At 42.7% G+C, this 17,205-nt stretch overlaps 1 protein-coding gene across 1 annotated transcript in view; it reads right to left on the reverse strand.

Annotated features, from left to right (window-relative positions):
* LOC137150006 (NACHT, LRR and PYD domains-containing protein 12-like) overlaps positions 1-14,536 on the reverse strand; it is a 32,713-nt gene extending 18,177 nt beyond the window's left edge. The window contains exons 1-3 of the mRNA XM_067543647.1: positions 14,484-14,536; positions 6,239-6,534; positions 857-2,567 (exon numbers count right to left, since the gene is read on the reverse strand). Of these exons, the coding sequence (XP_067399748.1) occupies positions 857-2,567; positions 6,239-6,534; positions 14,484-14,536 (2,060 nt within the window). The remainder of the gene's footprint in view (positions 1-856; positions 2,568-6,238; positions 6,535-14,483) is intronic.
* Positions 14,537-17,205: the final 2,669 nt, after the last annotated feature.

A 17,205-nucleotide genomic window follows, 5' to 3' on the forward strand; every position in this document is an offset into this window, starting at 1 on the left:
TTCTTAGACATTTTCAGATATCTTTAGCTTTTTAAAAAAAAAAAAAAAAAAACTTTGCTAGCTAAAAGTTTTTGTGGTGTCAGTCAGCATGCCACGTTTCAGAAAGTATTCTAAACCTGTTCTTCTTTTATTGTACAGAATTATATATCAAACATATAATGCACCTGAAATAAAAACTGAGAGCTAGCTTGTGCCTTTCAACTAGCAAAAACAACACTACTGTCAATATTAAAGCATAGAGAATAGGCCCTATTCCCCTTTACACTAAATCCACTCTGTCCACTCACTTTGAGTATAAGAGTAGTGTATCCTTTACCACACTATTGTAAAATGGCCTTAGTATAAATAAGAATCAGGCTCAATAAATAAATATTCTCAGGGTTAACAGTAGTATTTTTTCTTCAGAATACTACAATATTATTTTATCTGGTACACTATTTTGTCTATGGAGAATGAAACAGTCATCTGTCCCAGTCACTAAGAGGGCAAAGGCAAAAAAAAAAAAAAAAAAAAGTCAGGCCCCACTGCTGCAAACTGGTCCATACAGATGGACCCTTACACAGAGTGGTTGCTCCTTCTTCCCCCTTCCACCCTCCAATGGGCTAAAAGGATGTTCTATATGAATGCAGGGATCTGCTCGCAGGATCAGTTTCTTTGTTGATAGTATTACCCAGGGAAGCCTCCACAATCGTGTCACTAACTTTCTGAAATTAGATTTTGGGGGGGGGAAGGAGGGAGGGGTTGTGGGTCACTTAAGCCATTTATGAGTTACTAAAACAAGAAAGAAACAGATTTCCACTATTAAAGAAACTTTGCAAATGGTTGGTGGTGCTCAGATAATGCTTACAGGCATAACCGCTTTGCTGGTGTTGGGGCTAATTCTTCAGTCTTGTCTTCAACTCCAAATCTACATCCAGACAGCCAAAGTGACTTCAGTGTAGGGCAACTCTTTACAAAGAATGAAATAACCATTTGATCCATTTGGGTTAAAGAATAATTACTTATATCTATTTCAGTGAAATGATCCAAAGCACTTTTCACAAAACTTTCTTCTTGGATTTCGTACAAACAGTGAAACTCTTCAAGCTTGTAAATCAACTCTTCGTGCAAAGAGGAAAACGACAATTTTTTTTGTTTTGTTTTTACCCATGTCAGTAAATCTGGCTTTATTTTAGGTGAAATCTTCAAGCCAATTTTTTTCTTGATGTTCTTCATTGTCTCTTCATTTAAGAGACCAAACAGAAATCGCACCGTTAACATTAAATAATTTCCAGATTTTCCATAGTTTTCTAACAATGTTTTTGCATCTCTGTAAGGAGTCACTGAATATTTCATTTTTTCATCTTCCTCTAGTACATAAAACAAAGCAGCAAAAAACTCTTGAAAGCTTAAGTGAATGAAGCTGTAGACACTTACACAATCAATGTCTCTTTTAAAAACACTCTCATTCAGAAAGAGGGGGAGAGAGTAGAATTTATCTAAGCTGTATGCCTTTATTTCTTCCTCCCCAAACAGTATTTTCTGTTTCCAAATTCCATCTGCAGCCAAGGAACAAAGTTTCTTCAGATTATCTTGTATATTTTCATTTGGACTGTTTCTGGGTGTCTCTAATAAACTGTATAAGAAAAGCATATAGACAGCAGTGAGTGTTTTTGAATTTTGTGTTAAGTCTTTCCCTGCCTCCAGCTGTTGTTTCAGAACAGTGCAGGTGATCCAACACACAATGGGGACAAAGCACATGGTGAAATGCATCTCGTTTTGTTTCACAAAATTAAAGGCTGTTGTTGCATGAATATTATTCTCAAAGAACTTGTAGAAGTATTCCTTCCTGTCATCTTCAGAAAATCCCAGTATCTCTGCGTAACGTGAACACTCCAAACATTGTTGGAGTTTCTCCAGAGCAGTGGGTCTCGTAGTGATCATTAAGTGGGATTTAGGAAGCAGTTTTTTCCTAAATAAACTGCTCAATGTAACTTCCATTGGCTTCTCCTCCGAGGGATCTGTGCACAGACTATCTTCCTTTCTATCAAAGGAAAACCTCAGTTCATCAAAACCATCAATTATGAAGAGAAGTTTTTCTTGATTTAACAAAATCTCTGTAATCGGTACATTTTTGTCAGGACAATTTTTTAAAATCAAGTCAACCATTCTTCCCTGCTTGCTTCCAAAGTTTATTTCTCTACAGTTTATGTAAAAAATATATGCAAATCTGTTCTCATATACTTCTCCAGAGGCCCAGTCTAACATGATCTTTTTTGCAGTCATTGTTTTCCCAATACCTGCAGCTCCTTGCAGAACAACGATCTGTGGTGTTTGTCCATTTTCATCAGGATTAAACAAGGAGTCCATGGTAACGGAAGAGCGAGCTCTTTCAGTCATGATTTTTGCATGTCTCCATCCTGAGGCCATTATTTCATGTTCTCTCTCCTTTTTGCAGCGAAGCTTGCTTATAATCGTCAGTTGTGTATACCTTTTGCTTAGATTCACATTCTCACCAAGACGAGAGTTTCTTTCTTTTATTAACTGGTACTGTTTTTTAGTATGTTCTTTATACTTCACCCTGTAATCTAAATCAGTGACAAGAATTGTTACAAACAATGAACTAGAAACTGAGAGAAAAACATTAATTTGTTAAAATTAAACCATAACATAAATATACATAAAATACATAAAATGTATACAATGCCCTTCATCCTAGAGGATTTCAAACCACTTAACTATGTTCCAGATTCTGCAGCCCTAGCTTAAAGTTATAAATGTGCACGTACAAGTGTTTTTCTGAATTGGGGCCATATACAAGAATCCTTTCAACTACCACTGAAATGCAGCCACTTCTAGGGTGAAACCTGTCAATCTGCAGTTCTTATCCAACGCTACACAAATGTATCATGTAACCGTTGTAACAACCCCCATATTATGCAGCATCAGCAGGTTTTGAAACCTGAATGTTTAGCACTGTAGCACAGATATTGCAAGTCATGTGATTAGGACTCCTTCTGTGGGAACTCACAAAAACACACTCCTGACTTCGTGCTTTCTGGGAGTAGGGAAAGGAAAGAGTCTAACACACAAGCAAATACAAGGGAAGGCCCATGAACGTGCAACCAGGCCATTGTGCGTTCTAGCCCTCGCTCTTCTACTAAATGATGTATGTCGAGGCATTACACAACCCAGGCCTTGTTAGGGGTGGTAATTATCATTCCCCAACTTTACAGATAAGACACCCAAGAGGTTACACAAGGCCACTTCAGGAAGGACTAAGTATAGACACCAGGTATCCAATATCATAGACCCAAGTTTCATCCTCTTTGTCACAGTGACTTCCAAAAGAATTTAGCCAAGTTGTGTGTTTGTGTAACAGGGTAGCTCTGTATCACCCTCCTAGTGGCTGGACCACATGCAGAAATTTATGAAGATTTATACTACTACCTTCATCCAAAGAAGGCTGACCCTTTAGCTGAAGTGGTGAAGATCCATACATTTATATCCAGAGGTCTGGTGTTGAGTCCCCACAGGTGACCACCCTGGCATTACAGTTGGCTATGCTGTCTATAACTGATAAGCAACACTGTGCTCACAGAGCCAGAAAATGAAACCAAGAAAACAGATGCCCATCTCTCCAATGCCGTCTCACAAATACTTCTGTAAACCAGTGACACTGTGTGTGCTTTCTCCCTGTATGGGCTTCTCCATGTAGAGGATAACAGCTTGTTTTCCCACCCCCAGTTACTCCTAGGGCAAACATTTAAGAGGCCTGGGCTGCAGATTCAAAGATTGAGGGTGTAAAACCCTACTAATGATCTGAGATGGGGTGAGTGGGAGACATATGAAAATTGTTGCTTTTTTTTCTCTGACACCTGCCTTGCCCTTCTACGGAGCAGTAACACATGCTCAGAGCCTTGCAAGCTGGCTTCCCAGAAGGAGAAGTAATCAGTGATATGGAGTCTTGGTAAACTGTAAGCATAACGTGTGTGTCTGTAAATAAAGTACCAGTCCTGGAACAGAGGTGGTCACACTGCATTCAGGGCAATTCCTTCTTCCAGGAGAGTTGGCCCAGCCCCAGTACCTGCTATCCAGAGAGTCTCTCTACCTCCAAAACAGACTGTAATCTGAGCTGAAGATAGAAAGCAAACTCTCCTGATGCTCACACAGCTCACCCTCCCTCAAGCTGCTTCTGCAGCAATCCTGGCATAACCCCAAACTAATAACACCACCACAAGTCTTTTCAAGAATCAAAGCTTAAAAATAATAATTTGGAAAACTGACTGTGGCACTTGCCATAACAATATATATTTATTTTTTTTAAGTGTAATGGGCCTGGAATAATTGCTGGAAAGATCATATATTGGAAAATGTATTTAAAAGTGAATTTTGATGTTTTAATATTTGTGATGGCAAAGCTTTTGACTCAGTCTCCTACAATATTCTTATCAGCATGTTAAAGAAGTATGAGTTGGATGAATGGACTATAAGATGGATAGAAAGCTGGCTAGATCATCAGGCTCAATGGGTAGTGATCAATGGCTTGATGTCTAATTGGCAGCCGGTAATGAGCAGAGTGCCCCAGGGGTTGATTCTGCAGCCAGTTTTGTTCAACATCTTCATTAATGATTTGGAGGATGGAGTAGATTGCACCCTCAGCAAGTTTTCAGATGACACTAAGCTGGGGGAAGTGGTAGATATGGTGGAGGATAAGGATAGGATACAGAGTGACCTAGACAAATTAGAGGATTGGGCCAAAAGAAACCTGATGAGGTTCAACAAGGACAAGTGTAGAGTCTTGCACTTAGGACGGAAGAATCCCATGCACTGCTACAGACTAGGGGCTGACTGGCTAGGCAGCAGTTCTGCAGAAAAGGACTTGAGGGTTACAGTGGACAAGGAGCTGGATATGAGTCAACAGTGTGCACTTATTACCAAGAAGGCTAACAGCATATCGGGCTGCATTAGTAGGAGCATTGCCAGCAGATCACAGGAGGTGATTATTCCCCTCTATTCAACATTGGTGAGGTCGCATTTGGAGTACTGTGTCCAGTTTTGGGCCCCCCACTACAGAAAGGATGTGGAAAAATTGGAAAGAGGTCCAGCAGAGGGCAACAAAAATTATTAGGGGCTGGAGCATCTGACTTATGAGGAGTGGCTGAGGGAACTAGGCTTGTTTAGTCTGCAGAAGAGAAGAATGAGGGGGGATTTGATAGCAGCCTTTAACTACCTGAAAGGGGGTTCCAGGGAGGATGGAGCTAGGCTGTTCTCAATGGTGACAGATGACAGAACTAGGAGCAATGGTCTCAAGTTGCAGTCGGGAAGGTCTAAGTTGGATATCAGGAAAAGCTTTTTCACTAGGGGGTGGTGAAGCAGTGGAATGGGTTACCTAGGGAAGTGGTGGCATCTCCATCCTTAGAAGTTTTTAAGGCCTGGCTTGACAAAGCCCTGGCTGGGATGATTTAGTTGGATTGGTCCTGCTTTGAGCAGGAGGTTGGACTAGATGACCTCCTGAGGTCCTTTCCTTCCCTAATCTTCTACGATTATATGATGGTGTATTTTTAGTGCTTGCATTTTGGTTAATGGCAACAGTCCTAATAAGACTAGACTGTGACACTTGACTGTAGATTCTGTTTTCAGGAGAGAGAGCGATGCATGAGAAATTTTACTTGTATCTCCAGAAAATGGAAGACCCTACTTGTGTAAGCTCCAAAGGAGTCCCAACTTGACTTACTACACTTATATTTCTAGAAAACAAGCGTTCATTCTCAAAGGTATAACACAGGGAATGGCAACCTGTGGCCTGCGTGCCAAAAGTGGTATGCACGCTGACTTTGAGCGGCATGTTGCAACCTGGCCAGATCCGCGCCGCTCCATGCTCCCCACGGACACAGCCACCAGAACAGGGGCTGCAGACCCGCCCCCGGCACTGGGAGAGGGGCAGGGGGAAGACTGGGCATGGCCCTTTGTTAAGGTTGCCAACCCCTGCTATAATATTAGTTTATCTAGAAGATCGGATACTCTAGAGGGCATTGTTGATAAACTACAGAGCCTTTCATCTTTAGGGCACCAGTTTAAGTCTTGCCCAGCTCAACAGGAATTAAAAGTAAGTGGATTTAGTCTGTTTACATTAGTGTAACTGAGCAGAATTTGGCCTCACATCCCTCCCACATGAGTTGCCATTTCTTCAGTTGGTGCATATACATCAGCCAAAAGGGAAAGACTCAGAAGTTGCAATAACTTTAGATTTTCCTACCTTTCTCTATAGCCTTTCTGAGTTTAGCAGCAGAATCTCTCACACAGATCTTGTCAAAAAAACACAGAGTGGCATTCACTGCATCTTCACTATAGAATTCTATCAAGAGTTGCACAAGATCTGTAAGATGAACAGCCTTCTCCAGCTGATGTTTGGAGATAGTCCCTTTTTCTCCATAGTCAGTAAATAATAATTTTAATTCAAATTTTTTAAGGTTTTCCGCTGAGAGATTCTCCAGAGCATTTAGAAGGAGTTCATCCATCTTCTTTGCTTGAGTTGAGGACACTAGAAAGAATCTGGAAACACAGATAGGGGATGAGAATTAAGTTACTCAAGGGTCACACACTTTGTTGTTTGCTCCCAGCCGAGACTTCAGCCCCACAATAGTTGAACCCCTTGCCCACCCACGCTGGTCAGAACCAAATTGATTGGGGAGCGGAGAATGTGAAAAGCCTGATTTCCACTAAAATCAGGCTTTCCCGGTTTTTCAGTTTCTCTCCAACTCAATAGGGTTCTAACCACAGCAGTAGGATGGGGGTCCCAGCTTGAGGGGGGGAGGGTTGGTCAGAGTTAGGGAGTGAAAGAAAAATGCTGAAATTAAAAAATTCAGTAGCAATAAAACAATGTCTATCACCAAAACTAAGCATTAGCAGAGTTGAGCTAGGGCAGAAAGTTTGACTCAAGGTTTAAGATTAATCTAAATAGTTCTGAAGGAGATGAATTTTATTTTCAGTTGTTGATTACTGGTTTGCATTCTTGGGTAAGAGAAAGGTTGAAAATGACAAAGAAAGGAGATGTGGAGTTAGATCTTGGTCATCCAGTTCCTAGACAGGACCAGGCTGTGTTTGTGTGGGGCACTTCCCGGTGATCTTCGGTAAAACTCTTATGCCTGTTTGCTGATGCTTATGCATCTGTGTGCCCCTGCCTGCATGACAACATCACACTACTTTCTCTCTTCCACAAACACTAACATTTTCCTGCCAGAAAATTGTTCAGTAAGGGTATGGCTGCATTACAGCAGTGCAACAGCAACACTGCAGTCATGCTGCTGTAACACTGTCACATAGACACTTGCTACAGCGACGGAAGTGGTTTTTCCATTGCTGTTGTAAATACATCCCCTCAACAGGTAGAAGCTATGCTGATGGAAGAATTCTTCCATTGATCTACCAGAGTCTATACCAGGGCTTAGATCAACTTAACTACATCTCTGAGGGGGTGTGAACCCTGAGTGACATAGCTAGGTCAACCTAAGTTTTAGGTGTAGACCAGGCTTACTCTACACTGGTAGTGGTAGGAAGCCATTTCTTTTCAATCATTTCCCTTGCTGGATCACTGTATATGAGCAAAACTGACTGGGCTTGTGCCAAAAAATCAGGACTTGTAATTAGGCTATAATAACATATGCTAAGACAAAACTGCCATGAGACCTTTCTTTCCAATTGGGTTAGCCAGAATGTTAATTACTTCTTTCTTTCAACAATCCTACTCAAACCAAAAAAAGAACACATTAGGGTTTGATCCTATGGTCCCTAGTCACACAGCATACCACTGACATTAATGGGACATCTGTCTGAATAAGGACTTCAAACTGGTTCTTAAGTTTTGAAAATATTTAAACAAGTCAACAGCATATGCACAGTTCAAATCAGAACAAGAACACTAATTTTTAGGTGTAGATTCATGACTTGTTTATAATCATGAACTATCTCAATCTATTTAATATATTTGCAGTAGAAAACTTCACAGCAGTTTTTCATTAAAAACTCAAATTGCCCTGGCTCACCACTCTTCCCTCACAGCAATTTTATACTGATAACATTGTCCTCAAAACATAAAACAAGTATAAGAAAGTGTCAAAACACACCCGATATGCTAATCATATTGATTAAGAACAGTTCTGTATCCCATTTAGACTTCTGTTCTGAAAACGGTAGCTTTAACCTATGCTCTTCTTTATAGAGAATCAAACTAGTTTTGTCCAACAAAGCCTTTACATATTTGGAGGACCATAACACAAAAGTATATATCGCATGCAAGAACAGCAGCCAATATTTACATTCAGATATTGCTGAAAAGTCCTAATAGGGATTGGTGCACCACTGGCTGAACTTTACAAGTCTAGGCCTTGATGCAGCAAAGCACTTAAACAGCTGCATAACTTAAACCACAAAAATAGTCCCACTGAAGTCAATTGGGCTACTCGTATGATTAAATGTAAAGCATACGCTACATTTTAAGAACACATTTAAGTACGTTGCTGAATTTAAGCCTTAGAAAAAAGAATCTCTGCCCCTGAGGGCTTACAGTCTACAGCAGTGGTCCGCAACCTATTTACCATTGTGGGCCGCACATGTAGGTCTCTGTGTGATGTGGACCGCATCCACACAATATATATGCTACCTGTATAGCCCTGAGGATGTCACATGGGCTGGAGCTGTGTGCTGATTGCACTACAAGCAGCACTCAGGCCATGGGCTGAGAACCACTGGTCTAAAGAAGGAAGTTGAGATAACAAGAACAAAATATTGTATAGGTACCTTTTACCAATTTAACATTTCACACAGGTGTAGAGCATAACATTCCATAAGGCACTCCCATCTCCAACAGGTTCTGTAAAGTAATACATACCCCAGTGTGACCCGTCCGTGCCTAGGGCAGCCACTTGAAAATGCCAAGGGCAGGGCAGGCTGTTGAAGAGCAGATTCTCCCAGCACTGGTGGGTGACACTGAAGTCAGGCTTCCCAACCAGCCACAAACAGTGCTTCTGATTCCCCACATCAGTTATCAAGAAGCCAGTACACAAATACACATAGCCCCCTTGTAGGGAGGCGCTGTGGCCTCCTCCGGGGTCAGGACCCGAGGAAGGGCCGCAGCGACCAGGCTGGATAGGGGATAGCCCCATAGAGCAGCCTGGCCAACAACCAAATAGCCAGACTGTGAAGGGGCTGGCAGGCCAATCTGCCCGGCAACCCAAAAGCCAGGCTGTGATAGGGCCACTGGAGCTGCCCAATCAGCCAAAGCGGGGCAGAGCCTCTTGAGGCACCCGCAGTATAAGAGATAGGCCCCAGAGCTCAGTCTGGGGCAGACTGTTGCCAGAGGCAAATGTGCTGCCCCGCTGGCTGAGACCTAGGCCAGAGCCGATACTCCGACCAACCCGAGCCTAGAGACTGGGTAGGGCCGTTTCGTAGCTGGACCATACAACCCAGCCAGAGAGACTGGGCCGAGACCCCTGAACCGCAGCACTGGACCCAGGCCCCTGAATGTTAAAGGATTAAAGCAATCAGATACATACAAATGATTTGAAAGTCCATATATATCAGGTTCTAGGAGAATTGTGGAGTTTGCAGGCTTGCATAGTCCCTCTGGTATACATCCAGTACCTAGATGGGTCTCAGTCCTTTGTTTCACAGCTTCAGTTCAATTGCAGATGAACTGATCCAGAGGTAGATAGGTAGCTGAAAGATGAACAGGATTGAAGACAAAATGGATCCCAGGCCTCTGCCTTTTACGTCCTCTGGCCCTTTCCATGCTGCATGTGGAATTTCACAGGAACCAAAATGGAGTCCAGAGTCACATAAGCAAGTTCTGGTGACTCATCAAGTATATTCCTGGCTTCTCCCCTGGGGCTCCTTGCATCTGTGAGTTTCTTAATGGGCCATCAAGCAGGCTTTTGTTCTGCAGCCATCCTGTCTGGGGTGTGACCCAGACAACACAATTTGAAACAGATATATCAACCATATCCATAGCTTCCATTACACATGTGACACATGAACATAAACATCATCATCTTACTTAGCATATTCTAGCCTTTCTAACAGTACCTGACATGACACATCTTACATGAATTACTATGATTTTGACATACTGATGTCAAACAATATCATAAATGTCATTGTCCCCCCCCACGCGAGACTAATCAGGGAGTAATCAGAGCTCCTGAATACACCTCAAGGGCCCCTCTAATCCAGCCAGCATGACATCCAGCTTCATCAAATGTACACTATCATACAAAACAGTAACTGTGGCCTCAAGTGTTAAAAACAGAATAACTTTCAAGTGACCTGACTGCTTGACAGTCAGATATGCCAGTCCGTCAGTACAAGTGTGAGGTAATTCCTGTCATGGATGGTCTTGCCTAATGGTTGTAGCAAAAGTCCAGCCTACTAGGTAGAGCTGAATCCAAACGGGGGGGAGAAGGGTGCGTAGCAGTTCAAGAATGATGCAGAGCTGGGGGTTAGAAGTTGAAATCAAAGGGTTAACTGGAGTTGCAGTCAGGACTGGGAATCAGAAACCAAGAAGAAGCTGGGGGCTGGAGCAAGGTTACAGGCAGCAAAGGCAGGGACAGAACCCAGCACAGCTGGGGGCAGGGAATGCATTGAGCAGCTACTGGACAGCTACTATTTGGGTTCCAGGACAGCTTAAAGCCCCTCCACCAGCCTAAGGGGAGGAGCTACTGAGCCTGGGACTAACTGATTACAGGGGACAACGAATGAAAAAACAGGAATGGGCGTAAAGGTCAAAGGGCGAAACGAAGGGAACCTGAAGGGGACATCGAGCAAAGAACCCCAGACAGTGCCCACTGCTCTGTCACTGACTCTGCCCCCACCATGTTGACCCCCAGAAGAAGGGGCATGGCCAGGGAAAAGGATTTGTATATAGAACACTGTGCTGTAGCAACCCCTAGCTGCAAGAATGGCTCCTTGGAGCTGTTGGCATTGAAGTGCCAATTGGAACAGTCCAAAGATGCTCTGAGTTGCACTGGGAGCTCCCCTGGATCCAAGGAGATAAACACGTACAGTCACCTTAGCTGCCTCTTGGGTCCACAGCCACGTGGCAGAGCTCAAAGTGTATCTTGAGATTCTATAGTCTCAAAAGTAGTAACTATCTTCAGTGATGCTTCTCCAAATCCCTTTTTGTGTCTTGTAATCAGTGGTTTGTGATCAGTTTCTGCTTTAAAGCTATGATCCTAGAGAAATTGGCAAAATCTTGTACATCCATAATCCAGACCTAGTGTCATTTTTTCAACTTGAGCATACATCATTTCTGCAGCTGTCACAGCCACTGCAGGAGACCAGCATCATAATTGTCCTGCTGCCAGCCCTCCTTTTGAGGCATCTGTGGAGAGTTTGATATCTTTCCATGGGCCAAAAAATTGCAGCACTGGAGTTTATGTCAGAATATGCTTTAAATCACTAAACTTTCGCACGTTTTGGCATCCATGCTTTCGCTGCCCTATGGAGAGGATATCTTAAGTGAGTTGTGTGAGCTGTGTAGTTAAGAATGATTTTGCTGATATAATTCAACATGCCTAGCAGCCTTTGAATTCCCTCTTTATCTTCAGGTCTTGGCATGTTTAGCATTGCCTGAATCTTTGATACATCAGGCCCTTTAAGGTCAGTCCGACTCCCAAGTATGTTTTTTCCATAGTTTTAAGTTGACACTTGGCCTTACTCAGTTTAATGTTATCAGCTCTTACAATATCATGCATCTGACAAAGTGGATTTCTGCCTACAAAAGCTTATGCCCAAATAAATTTGTTAATCTTTAAGGTGCCACAGGACTCTCACTGTTTTACAATATCTAATATGCTCCAAATCATACCATTTGCAGTCATGTGTCTTTTAGCTTCTCAAGGTTTGTGGAACTTTTTGAGTAGAACCTGTGGTACATACTACATCTGCTCTTAACTATATCTTGTGTTACCAGGAGGAACCCATTTCCTGTGAATACATCTACCTATGATGCTATTGATACTTCCATATCTGGTTCTATGTTTTCTATCTGTACGGTTTCCACACATCCGGGTTTTCCATGACATGACCTCTTTTTTGGGTCTCCGATCTCAGTCTAGGCAGATTTTTGAACTATGAACTAATGTCCATGATTTTTCCTTGCTCGTCCTTTTTCCAACATCAATTCCAGTAGAACTGCAATTCCCAGAGTGCCCTAAAAGCGATGTGCATGTTTACTGATTTGCCATCCTTACTTCTGCAATGCTGCTGGTGACAGTGCTGCTTTCAGAGCTAGGTAGCCAGGGAGCAGTGGCTGTTGGCCGGGCGCCCAGTTCTGAAGGCAGCACCACTGCCAACAGCAACGCAGAAGTAAGGGTGACATGGTATTGACTGTTGAGTCATTGAAAGGGATCCTGCTTGTACGGTACAATTTCAGACTCACATCTTGCAGAGATTTTCATGGCTACTTGATGGGCAATCAACCACTGCTGAGAAAGATATGCTCTGCAGAGAAATATGCATGGGCACAAAAGGAAGAAGGGCAGTAGGAAAAGACCGACTGCATGTAAAAAGATAAATCTAAATTTGACTTACATTTATTTTTGAGACCAATACACTTGTTATTTATAAATGTTAAATATTCAAAGTAGAAAGACTGTGCAGTGTCCTCTATTTGTGAACTTGAAATATGGTAACCCTATCTTTCTCTCTCTGTGGCATGAGACCAAGCACCTCACACAGATATAGGCCCAAGACTGCTTGCTGCCTTTTGGTACGATCACAAACTAAGTGTTTAAGCATCAGTGTGCACTTTTCCCAACACTAGAATTTTTCCTTCATGGTTGTCTTTCACACACGCTTTTGACTCTCCTACTTCAATGTGCTCCTTATATCTCTATTTCAGTTTATTACACTTATGGAGACCCTGAGGCACAAGTAAGTGCCATTTGTAGGCATTTTAATTAGCCAGTCATTTGAGTTTTCAGCCTCCTTCATTGTGCTTAAAAACAGCTCTCCCTCTTTACTTGAGGCATCCCTTTTTGTACTCAATACCTGCACTTCCCTGCTTTTGCTGTACATTTTAGCATATGGTTGGGTTCATGGAGCAAGTTCTGAAAGGAAATCCCTAGAAACTGCTTGCTCCAGGATCACCTTTCCAAGGTCCCCTTTTCTGGTAATCTCTCTAACCAGCTCCCCTGAAAGCTCCCTTTCTTCAGGAGCTTCCTCTGTGCCCTAGGGCTTCCTGACTGAGCCCTCAGAAGCATTTATTAGGCCCAGCTGTTCCTTAATTAACAAGCCTCAGGCAATTAATTACTCACAGGGTGGATCTGCATTAGCTCTCCGTGTAGCCTGTCACAGGTAAGCTGGCCCCCGACTCCCCTGTGACATAGGAACACAATGATCTCAAAAGATTTTCATTATTTCTAAAAGGCTTTCCTCTCTCTCCCCTCTTCCCACCCCCCCTCCCCCCATCTGTATGGAATCCATTGTAGGTGTGTAGAGCTTCTGTGCCTGCCACAGTTAAGACCAGAGCAATCTTTTGCTCATCCTGCACTTTGTTGGCCCCTGTGGCTGTCATACACAGTTCGAAATGCTGTCTGAACCTTGGCAATGTTACCTCTCTCTGGTCCAGTGTGCTGTGCCGTCCACTCATGGTATCAGATCATATCTCACTGCTGAGCAGAGTGATGTCAAGGTAAACCCTGTATTACGAACAGCAGTTACTTACAGAAAGGATCTAACAAACTTCCTACTACTTTGTAGCAAGAAAGCCAGCCACAGCCCGGCCCTCAGTGTGTTTACTGCCCAGAAGGAAATGTGTTACAGGAAATCCGTCACAGAAAAAGCAAGACTGCATCCGTGCAGGAAGCAGGACATCTGTACGTTTCTGGAGGACTTACTCGATAGCACAACCCCAAGGTATTTGAATTGGAGAATTACATGACCAAAACCCTGCCAGCCCCCAAGATCCCATCTTACTTAAGGAGGGAAACAAATAAGATTTGATGTATGGCTCACAACCTCTAGTGATTGATAAGTGGCACTACAAAAGTTAAGGGAATACAGTATATCTGTTATAGTTTATGAGTCTCAAGGCATCATAGAAACATAGGGCTGGAAGGGACCTAAAGTGGTCACAAATCCAGCCCCTGCAATGAGGTATGGCCAAGTAAACCTAGTCCATCCATGATAGGTGTTTGCCTTCCTAGCATTGGTGTGTAAGCAATTAATGAATTTCTTCTAGGCACACCCCTTGCTGCCTTGATTAATTTTTGTTCTCAACAACATCTTGATTTTGTGCTAAATGAGTACTCATTTGTACTCTCTTTTTACCCTCTCCTTTTGTTGTTTGTTTATTGCCCTCCTGACTAGTCTAGCCAGCCTGTCCCTGAGAAAATTCATTCCTATTCTACAGAGATGAAGGCCATCCAAACTGTACAGTCTCTTTCTCACCATGGAAGGTGGACCAGGGTTCCACAAACCAAAACGCTCCACCTTACACCACTTACCTAGCCAGGGGTTCACTTCCAGAGTCTTCTGCCTTCTGTCTCCCGTTCCTCATGGGTCAGGATGGATCCCACAGAAGATCACTTGAACTTTCTTCTTCAGCACTCTCCCAAATTCCATGACTTCATTTAATCTGAGAATTATCCCATGATGCTTGCATCAGTGCCGATATATGCCATCAATAGTGGATTCTCGCCCGCTGAAATCAGAAGCCTAGCCAATCTTAACGTCCCATCCTGTATCTTGGGTCTGTGAAGACAGCAACACCATCCTGTTTGCAGAACACTCTTCCATTATTCATAGTATAGAATCCCTGAACAAGAATCAAATTGCTTGATCTAACGCCTCAGCAGCCTGTCTGCTTTTTACATTTGACAGAGACAAATAGATTGCTCAGTAACTTTGTGGTACCTCAGTTTCTGCATACTACAGCAAATAATAACTAATGTAGGTTTGGCACAACACAGCACATAGCTTGTTAGTTTGCAGCTGCACATAAATAAAGATGAACAAGGATAAGAGTTTATACATTTTATGTTAAGGGATGCTCTTTCCCACCATTTGGGGTGATTTTTCCCATCACCTCTCCCACTGCCGGATGTTGTTTTGCTCCAATTTGTCATGGTAAGAATATACATATTAGTTCTTACTAAGAATAAAAAATAAAGTAAAGAACATAAAAAGTCACCTAAAATAAGTAAATAAATAAATGTTATATTAAAAAAATATATAAAAAGCCACCATGCAGACAAAGGAACATGCTTCATCGCCACCTGATTCTGCAGGAGATGTTCCTATCTTGATCACCTGGCAGGGCTCCCAATGACAGCCATTCCTGTATACAGCTTCTGCAGTAAACACATAATCCCTTGGGTCTAGTGAGTATAAATATGTTATAGTTAATTTTTGGCTTTGTATTGAGCTAACTATCTAAGAAATCCTTGTGCATTAAATCTTATTGATCTGCAAATCAGGCGTACTGTGTCTCACTGGTAACTTACATGGATCATAGCCAGTGCCCTGCAACAATTGGCATCCCTGGGTAGGCAAATCAGGTGTATGTGAGACAGTCTTTGAGGCATACATGTGAACGATTTCTCTCACTATATTTCGGAAGGTTCACAACCTACTTGAAATGGTTCTCCACAAAGTTATGTAACTGGGCTTCGGGAGGAGGATTTGTATGTCTTTTGCAGGAATGAGTGAATCAGGTGACCGAGAAGTGACAACCCTCCCCCCCGCCTTAGATTAGAACCAATCTCAGATATGGAAGCATTTTATAAATGACCTGGGGGAAAAACCCATGGTCAGCTGGAGCATTTACAGGTAAAATGGCATAGATAGAGTTAATGCTTCAGTGAAAACAAAGCCAATGCCAAATCATAAGAAAAAGCACCTAGCTACTCTACATGGGCTCCTTATGGCTTGCAAGCAGTTAAATAAAGAAGTAGGAAAGTTTGCCAAAAAGCAAAGTGAGCTGCATACACAACTGATAGAGAGCCAACATCAGACACAGTACTGTAAGATGCAGCATGGGTCTGCTATAGTGCACTGTGATGCAGTGGCAAGATATAGCTCATATCTGGGAAACAAAGTGCAAAGAGACACAGGCTGCCTTTCAAATAATCTTGGAAGAGAAAAAAGAGAATCCATGTAAGAGTGGGGACCATATATAGTCTGTCAGTAGAAGTTTTTCCAGTGTGCACAGTGGCTTGCTGCTGCTCAGGGAATTATTGCTGCCATGTGGAGGGGGGATAGAGATTTAGGCAGTGCCTGGGAAGAAGTAGATTTGTATCCCCCTTATTATAATTATAAAAATGATAAACAGCTGAAAAGTAAGGAGGTTTGGAACTGCACTTGATCAGAAGGAAGCTTCAGGCACCCTTCCCGGTTTGCTTCATTGTTGGTGAAACAACTTAAAGAGGAAACAGCACCTATGGACCCACTTATCAAGAGGAAGGAAAGGAGGGGGAGGAATAAAAGGCTGTTAATATTACCACAGTAGTAAAATTAGGTGTTAAAACCAGAGAAAATACAGGCATTAAAAAAAATCATTAGGCAGTATTACCCCCAAGAATGTAATTACCTGGCTGGCCCAGTTGGTCACAATCCCCAATTTAACTTATTCAACTTGTGCTGCCCTTTTAAAAGATAGTAATCTGTCTGCTGGATATAGATTTTTTTGTCCAGACCAACTTTCCCCTCCCCCAAGTAAAATTGGCTTTGGGCACCCTGACTTTACAGGGCATGACCGTGGGAGGCAATATTGACCAGGGCTAGGCAAGCTCATTTGTTAGTAAGCCAAGCATTCCCTGACACACCAAAAGGAAAAAGAGCCATACAGATGGGAGAAAAAGTGGCTGCCCAAATTACCTTCCAGAATCAAGAGAAAAAGGAGGGTGACGTAGTCCTCAAGGGAGTTCATAGAGTTGGGGGTGCAGTTGAGGGTGTGGCCACGGAGTCCATCCACTACGTTGGGTGTTGTGGAATCAAGTCCTTTTATATGCCGCTACAGCACAAATGAATGGCAAATCGAATGAACATTTGGCTGAGCTGATTTGCCAGGAGGAGTCTCCTACTCCAGGGCAATATGCTGACAAGGGCCAACTGCCCCCAGCTCCACAAGAGAAGCACCTGAAGATACAGTGTAGCCGGGTGTCCTGATGTCTCCCGATAATTGCGGCACCTTTAACATCTGACACACGGGGACAACCACTATATCTT

Source organism: Emydura macquarii, unplaced genomic scaffold, assembly GCF_026122565.2.
Source record: "Emydura macquarii macquarii isolate MOO-44397 ecotype Brisbane River unplaced genomic scaffold, CSIRO-AGI_Emac_v2 contig_960, whole genome shotgun sequence".
NCBI classification, from domain to species: domain Eukaryota; kingdom Metazoa; phylum Chordata; order Testudines; family Chelidae; genus Emydura; species Emydura macquarii.